At 44.2% G+C, this 21,563-nt stretch overlaps 1 protein-coding gene across 1 annotated transcript in view; it reads left to right on the top strand.

Moving 5' to 3' along the window:
• The first annotated feature begins 1,273 nt into the window (after window positions 1-1,273).
• The window catches only part of LOC126413119 (uncharacterized), a 114,992-nt gene continuing 94,702 nt past the window's right edge, over window positions 1,274-21,563 (top strand). Inside the window, exons 1-2 of the mRNA XM_050083011.1 lie at window positions 1,274-1,420; window positions 10,444-10,651. Coding sequence (XP_049938968.1) covers window positions 1,274-1,420; window positions 10,444-10,651 — 355 coding nt within the window. The remainder of the gene's footprint in view (window positions 1,421-10,443; window positions 10,652-21,563) is intronic.

The raw sequence follows: 21,563 nt of genomic DNA, 5'->3' as shown, positions 1-21,563 counted from the left end.
GGAAAGGCAGAGACTGGAATACATCCAGCAGATAACAGAGAAAATAGGGCGAAAGTACGACTCTGAAGTGAGCAAGGAGGTGCAGGAGAGGAGTTAATGGCGCATCAAGATTGATGACTGAAAAAAAGTGGACCCCTCTGCAAAGTTGGCTATTTCCTTCATTTTCTTCGAAATCCAATGTTTAAAATCACCCCCCCCCCCCCCTCCCTCCGCAAGGCTGTATCTCACTGGGACCTAAGTTTCCGTGGCTGGTACAACAAGTCTCTCCACCAAATGGTCGTATTTAGGTGGCACCTCGAGATAGTTTAACAGAGTGCCCCGGGCACCAGAAGGCCAATGTAAGATTGACGGTTAGTCGAAGAAATAATGATCTTTTTGCTCTCTAGTTGCTAGAATCAGATCATCCGGAATTCCGAAGGGAACTTTAAATTAAGATTGAATCCGGTCCAACAAGGCTAGACGCAGCCGCTAAGATATTCTGCCACATATTACTACCATGTACTTCCCTCACCCTTAATTAGAAGTTTTATTTCTTCATTTTGTATGGTTTTTCTTCATTAACTGCCCGATAATATCTATTATCGAGGAATTTGTTTCACCCATTTCCGTGTATTATTTACCTTTTTCAATATTGTGTTCATTACTAATATATTTGTAGGTCTTTAGTCAAAATATACATATTTCAGTCTGTAGTAGACTCTTACTGAAACAGAGTTGTGCTACTCAAAAATGGTTCAAATGGCTCTGAGCACTATGGGACTTAACTACTGAGGTCATCAGTCCCCTAGAACTTAGAACTACTTAAACCTAACTAACCTAAGGACATCACACACATCCATGCCCGAGGCAGGATTCGAACCTGCGACCGTAGCGGTCGCGCGGTTCCAAACTGACGCGCTTAGAACCGCACGGCCACACCGGCCGGCAGTTGTGCTACTCCCTTCCGCCCTTAATATTTCATCACGCCTGATCTCTTCCATTGTGACTGAGAAGGTAAGGTCGAATCACATGTGTACTAACAGATGAGTTCGTTGCTTTAGGTAGGGTCAGGGCAGGGAGCAGTGTAGCGTGTACTTCTGTCCAAGCCACGCAGCCGGGAAACTTGTTTCACTTTTTTTCCACAGAAGCAAGCGTTACCCGTGACAGTGCAGAAATTCTGCCAGTGCGTTAATCGACGTAAGCTCAGTTATCAGTGTAGGAGTTCACCGTTCGAGATAAGGCTACGATTGGTGAGACTTGCGTGAGCTCCGCGCTGCTCCGCCAGTAGTCCAGCATGGCGACGGCAGGGGGCGGCGCGGAGGACACCCAGCGGCTGCTGACCGGTCCGCCACTGACTGAGGCGGAGGTGGCGGGGGCGGAGGTGCCCCTGGCGGCTTACCTCGTCCAGAAGCTGACCGCCCACGGGGACCGCCTTCTGCAGGTCTGTGCATGGGTGCACATGTGTATCCGGTATTTATAATGCATGTGTTACAGCAGACTGTTAGGTTTTTGGACAACATGGTTGTGGAGATGAAGCAGCGATTAGTATGATTAATCAATTATTCAAAAACAGTCTTAATCGCATTTATTACTATTATACCGACAACCGGTTTCAACTCTACGTAGGGGTCATCTTATGGGCGTTTACACCATTGGTCGACTGCTGGTGGTGTCACTCATGTCTATATAGTTTCCTGCCGTAATATAGACAGGAGTGACACCACCAGCAGTCGACCAATGGTGTAAACGCCCATAAGATGACCCCTACGTAGGGTTGAAACCGGTTGGCGGTATAATAATAATAAATGCGATTAAGACTGTTTTTGAATAATAGACTGCTAGGTGCTGTCCGAAATGTTCAGGACCATCCCAACCCCTTCTGTGGGATATGCAGTTAGTCGCTACGACCCTGAACCTGACAAGCAGTCTGCTTAGGAAGAAACGGGTTGACAGTCCAGCCTGTAAGTCCTTGAAATCGTACAAGGTGACTGCTGCGTTCATTCCTGCAAAAGTCGACTTTCTCAACGCCTGGTGCGGCTAAGCTTGTGCTCTGTCACTAACGACGTGGCGAAGTTGTAACGTACATTCCCCCCCCCCCCCCCCCCCCACACCAATTTATCTTTTCTTAACCTATTTCGTCACCGACGGGCCTTTCTTCGCCGCAGTTGTATGAACCTGAACAAAAGTAATTTTTAATCCAATTTAATTTCCTTCTTTGAGACTCACATGATAATACTGAGTTCGAAGTCAATTGAAACAAGTGTACACATTATACTTTGTTTCCCGTGATACAGGGGTTTAACCAACACCTGCAAGGCCACAGCTTCAAGCCACGGCCTCAATCAGCCATTGGTCCTCTGTGTTTCCTTCTAACTCCGCACATGTTCAGACAAGATGCTGAGAATTAGAAAATGTTATATTGAATCTCAGGGCTCGAACTGCGATGAATTTTTTTATCTCTGGGAGATTATTTTAGCCGAGTGTATTCATGGAATTTATTTGTGACAAGTTAATTCATCTGAATAACACTAGAGACGTAGAAAGCCACTGTGCATACCTGTTGGGGTTTAAGTATCCTGTAGCATAGCAAAAGGTATAAGGGCGAATGTCTAGATCGTTTCCCAAAATAACGTGAGGATATTTTACTACTATACCCACGTCCAATTCGCTATTGAGCTCCATACATTCTGAGTTCCTCACAGATGAGACACGAAACCAAAAGCTTACTTCTTTTCATTCGTCATAACAAAGAATTATTTATTATTATTTTGTAAGTTACAAATAATTAAAGCTTATGTACAAACACTTCCATGATGTCTTCAAAACGCGGAAACAGTGATATTTCGTTTGCCCATTTTTACATACCCTTTGTAAAGAAAACACGCTTATTCAGACCTCTAACTTAATTTATTAATGCATACTTTAAAGCAATAAAAAAACGACTCACCACAGTGGAATTTTCCGAATCAGACAGAAATCGAAGGATGTGATGTAAATGTAAGATAAACAAATTATTTCAGTTATATAAGCCAATCAAATTATTTCAGTTTAAGAAAAATTGTATTATTTATTCTTAAAGAAAGAGCTTCAAAAATTCAGCAAGTCAGTAACGGGTTGGTCCACCTCTGGCCCTCCTGCAACCAGTTATTCGGCTTGGTATTGGTTGACAGGGTCGTTGGACGTCCTCCTGAGGGGTACCGTGCCAAACCCTGTCCAACTGGTGCGTTATACCCGAACTGGTTGGAGGGTCCTGACCATAATGCTACAAACTTTGTCACTTGGGGAGGCATCCGACGACCTTGGAACATCCTGGCAGATTAAAACTGTGTGCCAGACCGAGACTCGAACTCGGTACCTTTGCCTTTCATAGGCAAGTGCTGTACCGACTGAGCTACCCACGCACGACTGACGACCCGTCCTCACAGCTTCAATTCTGCTAATACCTCGCCTCCTACCTTCCAAATTTCACAGAAGCTTTTCTGAGAAGCCTGTAGAACTAGCACACTTGGAAGTTAGGAGACGACGTACTGGTAGAATTGAAGGTGTGAGGATGGGGCAGGAGTCGTGCTTGGGTAGCCCAGTCGGTAGAAGCAAAGGTCCCTGTTGGCCAAGGTAGCGTTTGGCAAGCACGTAGACAAGGAAACTCTTGCCATGTGTGGGCGGGCATTATCTAGCTGAAATGTAAACTCAAGGTGGCTAGCCATGGAGGCCTACAAAACGATGCGCAGAATTTCGTCGACTTGACGCTGTGCTGTAAGTGTACTGCGAATGACAACCATAGTTGTCCGGCTATGAAAACAAATGGCACCCCAGACCGTCGCTCTCAGTTGTCGAGCCTTATGGTGGGAGACAATCAGATTAGTATCATGCCACTGTCTGGGGGTTCTCCAGACACGTTTCGGCTGAACCCTCATTGACTGGTGGATAATTGTCTTCAGTGATTAACCCCGATGGCCAGGGAAGACGTGTCTGGAGACGCTCCAGACAACAGTGGGATACCAAACAGATTGTCGCCCGCCATAAGCCCGACGACCAGGACTGATGGTCTGGGGTACCTTTACAGCATAACGGTACGTCGACGACATTGCCCTTCGTGGCAAGCCATCCTGGACTTACATCTCAGCAAAATAATGCCCACCCGCACATGTCACAAGTTTCTACTGCTTGTCTTCGTGGATACCTTCCTTGCCCAGAAAGGTCGCCGGATGTCTCGCCAATTGGCGAATTATGGTCGGGGCCCTCCAACCAGCTCGGGATAAGGACAGAATTTGGCACGGTATCCCTCAAGGAGGACGTCCAACAACTCTGTCAATCAACGCCAAGGCGATTAACTGCTTGCATCAAGGCCAAGGTGGCTCAGATTGTGATTTATTTCTCTTGACTAAATCTTCCAATTTTTCTGAAATTGTAATGATTTGTTTGTTTATAAATGTACACCGTATCCACCGAGTTTGGTCCCATTCCGATAACTCTGTGGTGCGTCGCTTTTTGGTCTTAGAGTGTGTCGATGTTTAAGGCACGATGACAAAAAATCAGCAAAGGATATAGAAACTAAAATATTTATGTTCACTACGGCACTGAAACTAAAAAAAATTGTGGACATTACTTACGTGCTTTTCTGCAAGTCATCATAATGTAAATTCATAGGATTGGAAATCCGCGGCCACACCCGTCAGTAGTTTTTAAACGCAATATTTAGCCGTTAAAACTGTATTACTGTAGCAGCTCTTTTACGTAAGATTTACATATGCGGGAACCTATGTTTTTATTCGTAAATATCTTTTCATTTCATAAACTTTTTATATCTTTCTAATAGCAAGACTGATTTGCTTTCTCAGTCTTGAGACTTCCTAATAGCAGACTTGCCTTCAGTTCAACATCTTATGACCTTCTCTTTCTGATTTGTCGGCAATGAGACATTTGGAGGGGGAATCAAAGATCACGGAGAAGAAATGAAAATTTGAAGTTTGCCAGAGGCATGTTAATTCAGAGACGGGAAGGAACCTGAGAGATCAGTTGAACGAAATAATACTATCTTGAAACATGTTATGAGATGAATGCCAACAAAAGTAAAACAGAGACAATGGAACATAGTCGAACTGAATCGGTGGATACTGAAGGAATTAGATTAGGAAAAGAGCACATGACTTTTGATATTTGGACAGTAAAATAAGTGAGCATAATCGTTACAGAGAGGATAACATTAAAATGGTTTCTGTAAAAGAGAAATATTAACATGGAAGTAGGAGTGCAATACCGTCTCAGGACCAAATATGCACACCGGCCGTTTGACGAACTATATCAAGAGGAAACCATGCTCCGTTCCTAAGTCACACCCCTTTCTTTCCCTCTGATAAGTGACATCCCTTGACCAATCAGAAAACTTTTAAGGGAACATTGTATGTCCTATGCCGCCAATGTTAAATTATCGAATTTTGTGACCCATTATCTAGGAAACTTTTTAAGACACCAACTTACAGTTTTCCATAATTATTGAATGCACCTTTCTATGTACACTGAACTAGAATTATTACTGAAATTGTATTGTGGGGCATGTTTTTTTTTTTTTTTTTCAAACACTCAATTTTTGACAGAATGTTGTAAATAACTGAACATAAAATCAAAACAACTCAGGATATTTTAATTATTCTAGTTCCATATGTGTTGAATCTCACACGTAGCATGCTGTGAAAATTTCATGTCTCTACCATCAGCCCTTTTTTAGAAAACTGGTCATTTACTGCAAAAAATGTAGTTCTGAGATACTAAGGTTTAAAACTTTTATATTACAAATTCTTATACAGACTTCCATTTCTGAGTCTTTTATGCGCTAGAATTGCTCTGGCCCATAGTCTGTGTCTTCTTCAGTGTCACAGCAGCCCAGTGCTTGCCTCCTCCTTTTCTTTCTTGCTTCTTTTGTCATTTGCTGAACGGCTAACCCTGCTTCACGTACACGAAGCTCATCCAGTTCCCGCAGTCCTTTAGCTGTGTTCTGTCCAAATCATACCCCTAACTTCTCCAGAACCTTAAGTCTTTCTTATTTCCCACCATTAAAAGTTATTACAGCATCAGACACTGCTGACTAAAGTCATAAGGACAACAAATACATTTTTAGGCACACAGCATCACACAACATTACTGAAGGACTCATTCACATTCTGGGTCTTCCCATGTAAATACTTCTTTAGTAGCTCGGGACCTGTCAAGTCTCTGTAAATAGGTTCGATTGCCTCCATTACTGCCAAAGGAAAAGAATGTTTATGTGTAAATTCATGCAGGGTGCCAGAAAATTCAGGTTGCCTATATTTACACCAAGTGTTTGGTGGAGGTGGACACAAAGCATGACATGGCTTTTCAGAAGAAAATGAAGGTCTCACATATCTGTTACCCGCAAGTTTGCGTTTCTTGAAGTTACTTTTACACTTAGTCATTTTATTTACGTATAAAAAGCAATAGAAGTTAGCTTACTACAAAAATAGCCCGTAATCACACCACTTTCAACGAAAACTAGTATCAGAAAAAAGGACTGATTTGTTTATTCGTAATGCCAACTTCTGAGACGTAGCAGTAGGCAGAAAACAAAGTAATCCACAGCCTTATAGACTGTGTAATTCCCAAGATACGAATGCTGATCTGTGGCACTATATGCATAGCCGCGAAATTTGACAGTCACACGTCAACATCCAAAATATTATTTGAAGGTCTCACAATTGTCTGATTTTAATGTATTATATACCAAAATGTACAGGAAATTTGTATTCCTGTAATGTGTCATAAAGCACAGATGGTGCGAAACTGTTTCAATTCGATGACACCATGGTGAAATATCGTAAACGACATACGCTAATGGTAGAATTCTCTTTATAAACCATTAGCTACTAGTAAAACATTTATCTGCCAAAACCTGAATTCTCGAAATCAAAGCATCTTGCCCAAATTGTGCACGTTTGAGTAGATATTTTGAGCCCGTGTACTATCGTCTGAGTTCGAGTGGAGACTCATTAGCTTCGACAAGAAGAACATTCGTATTGCTCACCGAAACAGCACCTGATCGCTTTGTACTGTCATCTGTCAAGCGTTAGTAGGGAAGAATCAACGGTCAAAACATAGCAGAAGCAGCTGTAGTCCATATATTCCAGGATTAGTGTACGATATAGAATCACACACTGAGGTGACGAAAGTCATGGGATATCTGTTAATATCGTGTGGGATCTTCTTTTGCCCAGTGCAGTATAGCAAGTAAACGTGGCGTGGACTCAACTAGTTGTTGGAAGTCCCCTGCAGAAATTTTGAGCCATGCTGCCTCTGTATCGGTCCATAATCGTGAAAGTGTTGCCGGTGCAGTGTTTTGTACATGAACTGACGTGACCACTAACACTTCAATCATCAGCACAGCGAAATCCAATTTTCTATGGAGATAGACGTGGAAGTTTACCGAAAACTTGATGATAAACTTGGCCACAAAGTATACAGAAAACCACCAGCACGAACAGAAACCTACATGCCATCTCTCATTGTCGCCCCATTCAGAAGAAATCCGCCCTGCACATTTTAACCAAGAGGGCCCACAGGATTAGCGATGAGGGACATCTGAAGGCCGGAAGTGGATGTTCTGAGTACTGATTTCTCAGGATCTATGCACCCAAATTGCGTGAAAGTGTAATGACATGTCAGTTCTAGTATAATACACTCCTGGAAATGGAAAAAAGAACACATTGACACCGGTGTGTCAGACCCACCATACTTGCTCCGGACACTGCGAGAGGGCTGTACAAGCAATGATCACACGCATGGCACAGTGGACACACCAGGAACCGCGGTGTTGGCCGTCGAACGGCGCTAGCTGTGCAGCATTTGTGCACCGCCGCCGTCAGTGTCAGCCAGTTTGCCGTGGCATACGGAGCTCCATAGCAGTCTTTAACACTGGTAGCATGCCGCGACAGCGTGGACGTGAACCGTATGTGCAGCTGACGGACTTTGAGCGAGGGCGTATAGTGGGCATGCAGGAGGACGGGTGGACGTACAGCCGAATTGCTCAACACGTGGGGCGTGAGGTCTCCACAGTACATCGATGTTGTCGCCAGTGGTCGGCGGAAGGTGCACGTGCCCGTCGACCTGGGACCGGACCGCAGCGACGCACGGATGTACGCCAAGACCGTAGGATCCTACGCAGTGCCGTAGGGGACCGCACCGCCACTTCCCGGCAAATTAGGGACACTGTTGCTCCTGGGGTATCGGCGAGGACCATTCGCAACCGTCTCCATGAAGTTGGGCTACGGTCCCGCACACCGTTAGGCCGTCTTCCGCTCACGCCCCAACATCGTGCAGCCCGCCTCCAGTGGTGTCGCGACAGGCGTGAATGGAGGGACGAATGGAGACGTGTCGTCTTCAGCGATGAGAGTCGCTTCTGCCTTGGTGCCAATAATGGTCGTATGCGTGTTTGGCGCCGTGCAGGTGAGCGCCACAATCAGGACTGCATACGACCGAGGCACACAGGGCCAACACCCGGCATCATGGTGTGGGGAGCGATCTCCTACACTGGCCGTACACCACTGGTGATCGTCGAGGGGACACTGAATAGTGCACGGTACATCCAAACCGTCATCGAACCCATCGTTCTACCATTCCTAGACCGGCAAGGGAACTTGCTGTTCCAACAGGACAATGCACGTCCGCATGTATCCCGTGCCACCCAACGTGCTCTAGAAGGTGTAAGTCAACTACCCTGGCCAGCAAGATCTCCGGATCTGTCCCCCATTGAGCATGTTTGGGACTGGATGAAGCGTCGTCTCACGCGGTCTGCACGTCCAGCACGAACGCTGGTCCAGCTGAGGCGCCAGGTGGAAATGGCATGGCAAGCCGTTCCACAGGACTACATCCAGCATCTCTACGATCGTCTCCATGGGAGAATAGCAGCCTGCATTGCTGCGAAAGGTGGATATACACTGTACTAGTGCCGACATTGTGCATGCTCTGTTGCCTGTGTCTATGTGCCTGTGGTTCTGTCAGTGTGATCATGTGATGTATCTGACCCCAGGAATGTGTCAATAAAGTTTCCCCTTCCTGGGACAATGAATTCACGGTGTTCTTATTTCAATTTCCAGGAGTGTATATTTGTCCAATGAATACCCGTTCATCATCTGCATTTCTTCTTGGTGTAGCAATTTTAATGGCCAGTAGTGTATTATTGTCTAGGCTAGAGGCGGTGTTGAACGCATTAGCGTGGCTTCTTCTATGTATAACTAAATTTGTTGTCCAGTGTGGTTGTTTATGAAGGATGTAACAATTGTAAGAGAGAGGCAGCGCTAGAGACATCTATACTGTGAGGCAGTCCCGCGTTGACACACCTCTTATCAGCATACCGAGCACCAGAGTATTACGTCTATTGCTTAGACATCTGTTTTTTACTTGAACAAAATCTTGTTATATCTTCCAAAATCGTTATTGTTATTATCGCCATTATTATTACTGTTATTATTATTATTATTGTTATTATTACTGGCAGCAGCAGCAGCAGTACTAGTAGATGTACTGCCATTATTAACTATATTAGTTCAAAGTCAGTACTATACACTCACATTGTCACTATACACACTCAAATAATTTTAATATTATTTTTCGTATTAAAACTATCATTTTTTGGGTACCTATGATGTAAAAAAGGTACTATATGTGTGAAGCCCTGGTACGATGTAAGAGAAGGCCTGATGTCGCTAATCAGATCCGGTTAAATGAATAAGTGAATTAAATAATTTTGAGAATGAAAACATGGTCCACATAGGCTGTATTCTTTTTATTATCTGTACAATCGTCCGGTTTCAACCTTGCGTCATTTTCAGACATCTGTGTTAAGCTTCCAGCTTACATTATAAAACCCAAGGATGAAAATGGACAATCGCACAGATAATACTCGTAAAAAGAATACAGCTTACTTGGACCCCTTTTAATTCTCAAAAAAATATTTTAAAAATAAATAAATAAATAGTTTCAGTAGGAATCCTATTCACTTGGATATCTGATTGCACATTTCAAGTTACTTTGCTAGCAGTGATACATAGTGGTTTCTGCAGCACGTCTGTAGATGGTGGTATGGAGAGCTCGGTCTCTTACATGACACCGTCCTACTTGGTTTCTTCTGCCATATGGTAGAGGTGTATTTCGTACAGGCTACTGAAGCATCCCTGCCGAATCTGAATAACAGTCACGAAGAGCAGTATTTATGGTCTGTGAGTCGTCTGCGGTATCATTCGTGGTAAGAGAAGTAGTCTATCAAAATGTTCGTTTGCATTAGGCAACTGCAACGGTAACAGAGACACTTGAAACAATACGAAGCATCGCACCCGTCTGCTAAACGTGAACAACTCTAGATTGCGTGGGGCGCACCGAGCTGTGTGCGCCCTGCTGTTGGTTGGTGACTGGGTGATACAGCTGATGAGACTGTGTGTGTGTGTTGTTGTGGTGCAGGTGGTGGTGGGCCAGGAGTCGCGGGCAGACTGGGTGCTGCGGCAAGCGGCGGCGGAGCTGTCGGCTCTGCAGAGGGCGGTCCCCAGCCTGCGGGAGGGAGACACCGTGGCCGTCTGCGTCGGCAGGTCGGCGCTCTTCGCCCCAGCCCTGCTGGCCACGCTCTGCTCGGGAGCCGTCTGCGCCGTCGTCAACGCGGCACTGCCTCACGGTATGGATCTCTCTAGCGCTGCCTCTCTCTTACCATTGTAACACCCTTCATAAACAACCACACTGGACAACAAATTTAGTTATACACAGAAGAAGCCATGCTAATGCGTTCAACACCGCCTCTAGCCTAGACAATAATACACTACTGGCCATTAAAATTGCTACACCAAGAAGAAATGCAGATGTTGAACGGGTATTCATTGGACAAATATATTATACTAGAACTGACATGTCATTAAACTTTCACGCAATTTGGGTGCATAGATCCTGAGATATTAGTACTCAGAACATCCGCTTCCGGCCGTAATAACGACATTGATACGCCTGGGCATTGAGTCAAACAGAGCTTGGATGGCGTGTACAGGTACAGCTGCCCATGCAACTTCAACACGATACCACAGTTCATCAAGAGTAGTGACTGGCGTATTGTGACGAGCCAGTTGCTCGGCCACCGTTGACCAGACGTTTCCGATTGGTGAGAGATCTGGAGAAAGTGCTTGCCAGGGCAGCACTCGAACATTTTCTGTATCCAGAAAGGCCCGTACAGGGCCTGTAACATGCGGCCGTGCATTATCCTGCAGAAATGGAGAGTTTCACAGGGATCGAATGAAGGGTAGAGCCATGGGTCGTAGTACATCTGAAATATAACGTCCACTGTTCAGTCAGTGCGAACAAGAGGTGACCGAGACGTGTAACCAACGGCACCCCATACCATCACGCTGGGTGAGACGCCAGTATGGCGATGACGAATACACGCTTCCAATGTGCGTTCACCGCGATGTCGCCAAACACGGATGCGACCATCATGATGCTGTAAACAGAACCTGGATTCATCTGAAAAAATGACGTTTTGCCGTTCGTGCACCCACGTTCGTCGTTGAGTACACCATCGCAGGCGCTCCTGCCTGTGATGCAGCGTCAAGGGTAACCGCAGCCATGGTCTCCAAGCTGATAGTCCATGCTGCTGCAAACGTCGTCTAACTGTTCGTGCAGATGGTCGTTTTCTTGCAAACGTTCCCATCTGTTGACTCAAGGTGGCTGCACGATCCGTTACAGCCATGTGGATAAGATGCCTGTCATCTCGACGGCTAGTGATACGAGGCCGTTGGGATCCAGCAGGGCGTTCCGTATTACCCTTCTGAATCCACCGATTCGATATTCTACTAACTGTCAGTGGATCTCGACCAACGCGAGCAGCAATGTCGCGATACGATAAACCGCAATCGCGATAGGCTACAACCCGACCTTTATCAAAGTCGGAAACGTGATGGTACGCATTGCTCCTCCTTACACGAGGCATCACAACAACGTTTCACCAGGCAACGCCGGTCAACTGCTGTTTGTGTATGAGAAATCGGTTGGAAACTTTCCTCGTGTCAGCAGGTTGTAGATGTCGCCACCGGCGCCAATCTTGTGTGAACGCTCTGAAAAGGTAATCATGTACACATCACAGCATCTTCTTCCTGTTGGTTAAATTGCGCGCCTGTAGTACGTCATCTTCGTGGTGTAGCAATTTTAATGGCCATTAGTGTAGTTCGCTAAGGAAGAGAGTCAACAAGTTTCTTCAGGTACACCATATCCAGTTGAAGCCTTTTCTTGTTCATCAGATCCCGTACAGCTACCAAACTGGGGAGATTGCTGTTTACTATGAGTCACCTGCTGTATCAAACAGACACAGAGAGATCTACTGGATTAGCATCCAGAGATTTTGTGGGCCAGTCGAAGAGCGATAGGTTTCTCGTCAAACAGGTATCGAATTGGTGTAGCCCTGTAACAGCGGATGCTACGATCCTGGAAGTTGGGAATGTTCACAGCGTGCGCATCGTGACGAACGATTAGAGAGAGCAACACTTACTCGTCGAAAATAATCAAATAAACACCCTGGATTAGGCTAACACTAACTGAGTGAGTCAACAGCCCCAAAGCGCCCTCCATACACATTGTGGTTCAAATGCCTTGCATCTTTTGACCAGAGGCCAAATCACGACTCACTGGTCTGCCACTGTCCGTCTCCATTGAAGATGTGTAGCATCGTGTGGCATTGTCAACAATGATATTTTGCACGGTACCCGATTCCAAATGTTCACTGCATGCTGTAGCCTTCAAAATGTTTGCTCAATAACTGGTTGAAATGGATCTGCTTTCACTGACCTAAGCAATTCCTCTCGTGTTTGGAACAGTCTATCATTGAAAGGCGTAACTCTCGTCCCCATTCCCTATCTGTTAGGACGTTTCTACGACCATTCCTTCTAGAGATGCTGGACAGCCCACATAGATACACTAACATATCCGGCAAGTTCATTCACTGTCATTCTGTGACGTCTTACAGCGCTGGCAGTATACAACCGACTGACACATGCACATCACCCCACTGCCATGACTTACGTAGTGGTGGAAAATAAGTGAGCCCCTGGTACCATCTACAGCACTCCAAAGGAGCCTAAATGCTTTCAATGGGGATCAGTAGTGTCTTTTCCTATGAACTAACCTTCCTCTGTTATTTTTTTATTTAGTTCATTTCATGTAATTCGTTATAATACGGTGTGAGAATTTTCACACAAAATTAAAGAAGATCTTCTAATAAATTCTCACGACTGATAATACAAAATGGTACAAGTTAAGATAATAATAAAAATTGACAGGATGATGCAGTTAATAATGGATGTGCACGCCAAAAACAATTAAATCGAATTAAAGAAACAACCAGTACGCAAATTTGTTTTACAAGGTTTTATACATTGGCTGTTGGAGAGGTGAGCTGGATTAATATCAAGTCTCAAAGAAGACAGCAGAACTGCTCTGAATCCGAACTTTTCAGACCACTAACTTATAAGAACTATTATAGGAAGACTACGATTTAAAACCCCAACTAAGTAGGAATTTGGGTTAGAATCTCGGTCTGGCACACAGTGTCTAGCAATTTCCCATGAACGGAATACAGGTAAGCATGTATGCCGACGTTTCTTTCTAAACCAATTCAGACACTGGTAACTGAAGGGGAATGATATTTTCAACTATAATGCTAAGGATAATTTATTTTTGCCGAGAAACACATCGTCAGTTCTGACGGATATCCTACAAAAGTTGTGAGCAGTGGCTGGCTCGCGTCATGCCTTGTTTTCTATCGTTGATTGCAGTCCAGTGGTGCCTTATTTCGTCTTCGGTTACCGCCATAACGTTGCTGTCTTCTCTCCGTGAGTGGCAGCAGCAGCGTGAATCGATACTAGTACTGATGTACTAGCTGGCTGCTGTGACCGAGCTGTTCTAGACACTTCTGTCCGGAACCGCATTGCTGCTACGGTTGCATGTTCGAATCCTGCCTCGGGCATGGATGTGTGTGGTGTCCTTAGGTTAGTTAGGTTTAAGTAGTTCTAAGTCTAGGGGACTGATGACCTCCGATGTTAAGTCCCATAGTGCTTAGAGCCACTGTTGTACTATCTTTGGTGTGGCGGGGATATTTTCTGGGTGTGCCGTGTGTGGCAGTTGGTCGGTTGGGGCAGAGCAACGAGGAAGTCTCCGTGGTGTGTTGTCAGGCCGGAGCTGCTGGCGGCGTGCACGCACGGTTGGAGTTGTGAGGCGCTTTTTGCGAGGGCTACGAAGTTCGTCGCCCACCGTTCCTGGACACTAATGTTGAATGCCCACTTAACCAACTATCAAGCCTCAACTGCTATCACATCTCTTCGTTTGATCCTGGTTGTCGCTTTCTGGGAAATTCTCACGAGCAACAACGAGTGTCCATTGAAGTGGGCTAGAATTGCAGCCATTTTCCTGTGTGGTGTTTAACTTAATTCTTTCCTTCATTAATCAAGTGTACCAGCGGTATCTTTTGCCTTGTGACCGTTGACGTTCCGGTTACCTGCCCTGGGCGTTGACCTAGTTTTCGGCAGTGTATTTTCCTCGTCGTGTTCATGCTGTCCAGCATGGCGTTTAGTTGGACAGCTAGGCGTTGTTGGTAGTTTTGGGCGTTTATTCTGACTTGGCTGGATTGGGCACCAGTATCCAGAACGTTGTGCTATTGATATCTAGTTGTCGTTTTGCTGGTCGTGTAGAGCAGAACTGTTCTTGTTGGTTGGATCGTCGGCTGGCTTTCGGTTGGGTTGCCTTCTGATTAAGAGGTTGCCGGTCTGACTGCCTGTCTCATCTAAACGTGCGTTAGTGTACATTCCTAGGTCGACCATTGGAACCTTCTGAGCGCCGCTCCTTGTGTTTTTATAGTGATTTCCTTTTTAGTCTTAAGTACTCTGTGTGGCCTTCAGCCGAGTTTTAGCTTATTAAAATTGCAACGCTTTTCTTCTTAGTCCTTAAGCCGTAAAAAAATTGTTTCTTGTTTGGTATGTGGCCTTCAGTCAAGTTTCAGCCTTTCAAAATTAAAATTGAAAATTCCTTCTGTCTAGGCCTTAAGCTGTAAATTTGTTTCAAGTTGGTATGTGGCCTTCAGCCGAGTTTTTAGCCTTTTCAAATCAAAAGTTGAAAAATTCTGTCTAGGCCTTAAGCCGTAAGAAATATTTTCTAGTTTGTAAGTGGCCTTCAGCAGAGTGTTCCAGCTTAAATTAAAAATTGGAAATTTCTTTGTCTGGGATTTAAGCTGTGAGATGTTTGGGTTTAATATGTGGCCTTAACCGAGTTTTATGTGAAGCATTTTAGGATAAAGCCTTAAGCCTATCTTAGTTGAAAATTAGAAGCTCTTCCCTTTAGGCCTTAACTCGTGAAATTGTTTTCTGCATGGTGTGTGGCCTTCAGCCAAGTTTTAATCTCTCTTAAATTCAAAATTCATAATCCTTGTCTTCCCGTAAGGTCATAAGATTGTTATGCCGTAGTATCAGGCCTGCAGCCAAGTTTTACACGAAATATTTTAAGATAAGGCCTTTAGCCTTTTCAAATTGAAAGCTCTTCTTCCTAGGCCTTAAGCCATTAAATTGTTTTGTTGATATGCGGCCTTCAGCCGAGTTTTCAGCCTATTTAGATTAAATACTGAAAATCTTTGTCTCGGCCTTAAGCCGTAACACTGTTCTTAATTAATGTGTGGCCTTCAGCCGAGTTCTGTAGAAAAAGTCTAAGCTAAGGCTTTCGGCCTATTTATATTGAAGATATTTTTTTTTTCTAAGGAAGTGAAACCTCCAGAAGAACTCCTGTACCTCAATTCCTTGCTTAGGCCTTGTGCCTTGGATTTTCGATGTGGACTTCAGCCGATCTAAATTAAATCAAAGGAGGTCTTTCGTTAAAACTATGAGAGTTTTGGTTCTTGCTTGTGTGATTGTAACTTCTAACAAATAAAGTTTGTATGTTGAGTACAACTGACAGTAACTTATTTTGTCCCCTTTCCACAAATATAACCTCATCCGCTCTGTCTTGCTAGCCCAGGGATTTCAAGTTGATATGGCGTAATTCCATTTTTTAATTCCGTCGCAGCTTCGAGCATCAAGATGTAGGGACAGAACGGTACCCAGCAAACTACGTAATTTTCGTCTGATTGCAATACTCAAACAGCTGTCAGTTACGTCAGGACTTAACCGTGATTAATGAGTGTTCTCTGAGTATAAGTTGATCTATCATCTGTTATCGATCTTTTCAGTCCGGAAATATTGCAAGTACATGTTTTCAGGTGAGAATGTAACGAGTTTCAGTGAAAATGAATAGAGCAACTCCTTGATTAATTGTTTGATGTCTTATTGTGTATAGTATAGCCCTAACTATTAGTCGATATCAATATCTCTTTCATTATCATGAAGTTGTAAGAGTGTTTCTTATTGAAACTATTGTATTGTCTTTCAGTTTTTTTCTGCCTTTGGGAGTTTCCAGCGGGGATCGTCCTTCACTTCCTGGGCATATTGTGTTCTGTTAGTTATCTTTAGGTCCCATCTGGGTTTATTGATGGATTTTGTAACTAGTATTTCAATAGTAATATTGTTTGTTGCGTGGTGGGGTTGCCGTTTTGGAAGGGATTAAGCAACGAAGGGGGAGAGGGGGGGGGAGGTGTTCGATTTTTGTGGCTGGTTGTCTCTCTTTTTTCATCTTCTGTTTCAAGAGCTTGTATATTACTTTAATGAATATTCAGAGTGTAGCCAAAAACCTGATACTCACAACTTACTTTCCCACACTTGTCCTGGATTGCTAGAAGTAAGGACAGAATGAGGATGCTTCACATACACGTATATTTTTATAAACCACGTCAGTTTGCAATAGTTTTCTCAGAACTAGACAGTTCATTATACGTAAATTATCATTCCGATAATAAGTGCTTAAATTACTTTTTTTTTGTTTATTGAATTTCGATTCTCCCCCAAGGGGGCGGGCTGGCAGCAGCTTAGTATGTTGCTCTTCAGCCTACAGACTTTGTTTTAAAAAGGTGATGACAATATATATTAAAAACAGGCGATAAAATCGGAGACTTAAATGGTAACATGGCGAAAAAATCGTGGAACATAGAACAAAGGGATGATGATGCTAATAAAATACATATGAAGCATACAGGTAAAATAATAGACAGACAATTAAAAAACACAGCGACAGTCTGGTTTCTGTTCGCAAAAGACATAAAATTCACACCCAGCGACAGCATGGTTTCTGTTCGCAACACTTGGAAAGACGAAACAACACTGAACATTCGCTGGAACACTGCACTAAAAGGTTAGCAAATATGACATACCACAGCTGAGAGCAGGTGGTGGGAAACTGGACAGATGATGGGAAAATAAAAAAGGGGGGAAGGAGAGGAAAAGCGAAGGGGGAGGGGGAAAAGGAGCCAATGGAGGATGAGGACCCATAAGAGGGGTGGGGGGTGCCTGGCAGACGCGACAGGGAGTGGGGAAGGCAGAGAAGGGAATACAAAAGGACTCGGGGGGGGGGGGGGAAGAAGGGAGGTAGGGAGAGGTTAGGCAGGGAGAAACACTGGATGGAAGGGGGAAGGAGGGAGCCCAGGGAAAGGACGGAGGAAAGGAGGGGGGGAGGATCAGAGTTGATAGGAGGGATAAATGGAGGGAGTGAGGGCATCATCCGGGAGGGGGAGTTGATGAAAGCCACATTGGGTGTAGAGATGGTGGGTAGGGAGGATTTAAATTACTAATTGTTTCTTTCCTAAAAGTAGTAAATTTCTATGCTCGCGGATTTATGGCACGATGGCAGCGCACAAATTATTTTAGACCGAAACGAAATATGCTTTTTGAATACTGAAATTCTCGCGGAAGTTCACTTTTACCAGTTCTTCGAGGGGTGCTGAGTAAGTAATGGAACACAGTTTTCTTTTCGGTCAATTTTGGTTGAAAAAATGCGGAATTTGTTGAGAGACATCATGGAATATTCTCGCTTCAGCTTCTGTAGTTTAGTGAAGTTCCAATAGGTGACGTCGCTATACGTAGCCTTCAAAATGGCGTCTGTAATGGACGTGTTTTCCAAGCAGACAGCTGTCACTGAGATTAGTTTGTGGGGAAGACAACACATTTCAGATATTCATAGGCGCTTATGGAATGTCTACGAAAACCTGGCAGGGAACAAAAGAATGATGAGTCGTTGGGCAAGGCATCTATCATCATCGCAACAAGTCGCACAAACCTGTCTGGAACTGTTATTCTGCTCCAAATTTCCGCATTATGTTTCCGTTCCTAGAAGAAGATAGGAAATTGAACACTGCTTCTCTCTTCTTCATCTTCTTTATTTTCTCACTTGTATCAATATTTGTGGTTGTTCTTCACGCCACTTCTTCTCTCCTTTTACATTAATATATAATAAATAAATTTAAATCTTACAGTAACAGGTTTCATTTATCATTCACTTACCCATTCTGTCCGATCTCCCGCATGCTGGCCAGGCCGCACACAGCTGCGACTCCTGCAATATTGGAACGTGCGGACACTCTCGTTCTAGATGATAGGCAGATAACAATTACCATGACAGCGCAAGGCCTGACACAAGACTGTGCAACCGAGTGGAGCTCACAAAACTTCATTGGAATGTTTGTCGTTGTCCACCCTACATTCAGGATCTCACACCTTCCGTGGAAAGCAGTACGTGGACGATGGAGAGGCCGCTGGTGCAGAAAGACGCTGACTCGGATATCGGGCGTACATGCCCTCCCAGTAAGGTGGTGTAAGGCTGTCGCATTAAACGGAATTTATGTTGAAAAATAAGATTTTGTAGCCAAAAGAGAGGGCAATTATGTGGTGTATTGGAATCGTGAATAAAACCAACTTGATTTCAGAAAAAAATGTGCTGCGTTACTTACTGAACGCCTGTTGTATAAATGCGCGATCTTAGTTTCTCGATATCACCTAAGTATCCATCCACAGCCATGCGACGACTCGCGTTCCCCGTTACACGTTACCTCACAACGCATTTCTACAGAGAGAGGCAGTTTCACGGATGCCTGCGGCGCTGTGTAGCCTACCGTAGCGGACCGCTGGCGGAACCCTCGCCTCTAAAACGCTAGCGCCCTTTCCTCTGTGTTCAAAAAGCATCCTCTCTGCGTATTGAATCATTAATAACTTCTTTAAATGCGAACTTATGGCCTCTGTTCGTACTGTAAATTTATGTTACAAAAACATTTCACCCTAATTTTAATGGCTCTGAGCACTATTGGACTTAACAGCCATGGTCATCAGTCCCCTAGAACTTAGAACTACTTAAACCTAACTAACCTAAGGACAGCACACAACACCCAGTCATCACGAGGCGGAGAAAATCCCTGACCCCGCCGGGAATCGAACCCGGGAACCCGGGCGTGGGAAGCGAGAGCGCTACCGCACGACCACGAGTTGCGGACACCCTATTTTTAATTTCCTTTCTTATTAATAATAACTATTACGATTTTTCCTATGGAGTCTTGAGTGACCTCTAGCAGCGGAACTTCACTTGTATTATTGACATGCCTTTGAAAAATCCATCAAATTAAATATTAAAGAAAATTTCACTAACGCAATCTACAGCATATTTTATGTCAAAATACACATATTCCGGAAATGCCAGGTTTTTAGCACTTTTCCGTTGTCCCTGGAAAGATAACGAAAAATATCGATTTCTCAAACTTAGTATTTCTTGCATCTACATCATCTACACTATCCTATGAACAAACTATCAAATGCTAACAATATTTAATTTCTGTGTTATGTAGTTGTGCAATGCATTGTCTGCCGTTAGGCGGCTAAGACGCGCTCAATATGACCTCGAGACAGGGTAGGCATATTAGGGAATTTTCTCTCTCTCTCTTCTCTCTCTCTCTCTCTCTCTCTCTCTCTCGGCACTGTTACTATCCAGCCAAAAGCACTTGCTTCTTCACATTAGGTGTTTTTTGCTTTTGTACTAAAATTTTTGAAAAAATTAAACCTTATTTTTTTGAAGCAATTGTAGCTTTAGATTAATTTTACATTTGAAATTCATCAAGATATTTCGTGACAAACAAGACAATCATTTTTGTTACACTTATTCAACAAACACTCTACCACTACCCTGTACAAGTTCACTTTCAAGTCACATTTAACAATTTAGCAAATTTACATACAAACATGAATAATATTTACAAACACAAGAAAAATTCTTCTTTTTTTAATCATCTTTTGCAACAGGAGAGACAGCTTTTTAGTTACCTTGTTGCTTCTGAAGTCTTTAGAAGCTGTAACAAAAACAAGAAAGTCTCTTGCTCCTTACACTGAGCACTTACATTTTTCTAAATGTAGGCACTATGGTTGGCGTCCTTATGATCCTTATGATCACATTTAAGGAACAGGGAAGGAGAACTTTATGGGTCATGTCCTTTTCTTCATCGGCAGTAACTATTCTAGGGGTATGGGAGGAATTATTAAGATTAGCGTCCTTCTCGCCATTCGTTGGTTTTGGAAGATAAACATGTAGAGACAACATCAGGCATCTCTTAATTTTGCAGCAGATAGTTGCACATATACTACTGGCCATTAAAATTGCTACACCACGAAGATGACGTGCTACAGAAGCGAAATTTAACCGACAGGAAGGAGATTGTATGATATGCAAAGGATTAGCTTTTCAGAGCAGTCACACAAGGTTGGCGCCGGTGGCGACACCACACCGTGCTGACATGAGGAAAGTTTCCAACCGATTTCTCATGCACAAACAGCAGTTGACCGGCGTTGCCTGGTGAAACGTTGTTGTGATGCATCGTGTATGGAGGAGCAATGCGCACCATCACGTTTCCGACTTTGATAAAGGTCGGATTGTAGCCTATCGCGATTGACGTTAATCGTAATGCGACATTACTGCTCGCGTTGGTCGAGATCCAATGACTGTTAGCGTAATATGGAATCGGTGGGTTCAAGAGGGTAATACGGAACTCCTTGCTGGAGCCCAACGGTCTCGTATCATCAGCAGTCGAGATGACAGGCATCTTATCCACATGGCTGCAACGGATCGTGCAGCCACGTCTCGATCCCTGAGTCAGCAGATGGGGACGTTTGCAAGACAACAACCATCTGCACGAACAGTTCGACGACGTTTGCAGCAGCATGGACTATCAGCTCGGAGACCATGGCTACAATTACGTTTAACGCTGCATCACAGACAGGAGCGCCTGCGATGGTGCACTCAACTCGAACTTGGGTGCACGAATGGCAAAACGACATTTTTTTCGGATGAATCCAGTTTCTGTTTACAGCATCATGATGGTCGCATCCGTGTTTGGCGACATCGCGGTGAACGCACATTGGAAGCTTGTATTCGTTATCGCCATAATGGCGTATCACCCGGCGTGATGGTATGGGGTGCCACTGGTTACACGTCTCGGTCACCTCTTGTTCTCATTGACGGCACTTTGAACAGTGGACGTTACATTTCAGATGTACTACGACCCATAGCTCTACCCTTCATTCGATCCCTGCGAAACCCTACATTTCAGCAGGATAATTCACGACCGCATGTTGCAGGTCCTGTACGGGCCTTTCTGGATACAGAAA

This window comes from Schistocerca serialis, chromosome 7 (assembly GCF_023864345.2).
Source record: "Schistocerca serialis cubense isolate TAMUIC-IGC-003099 chromosome 7, iqSchSeri2.2, whole genome shotgun sequence".
NCBI lineage: Eukaryota > Metazoa > Arthropoda > Insecta > Orthoptera > Acrididae > Schistocerca > Schistocerca serialis.
This window is presented reverse-complemented; position numbering and strand designations above follow the sequence as displayed.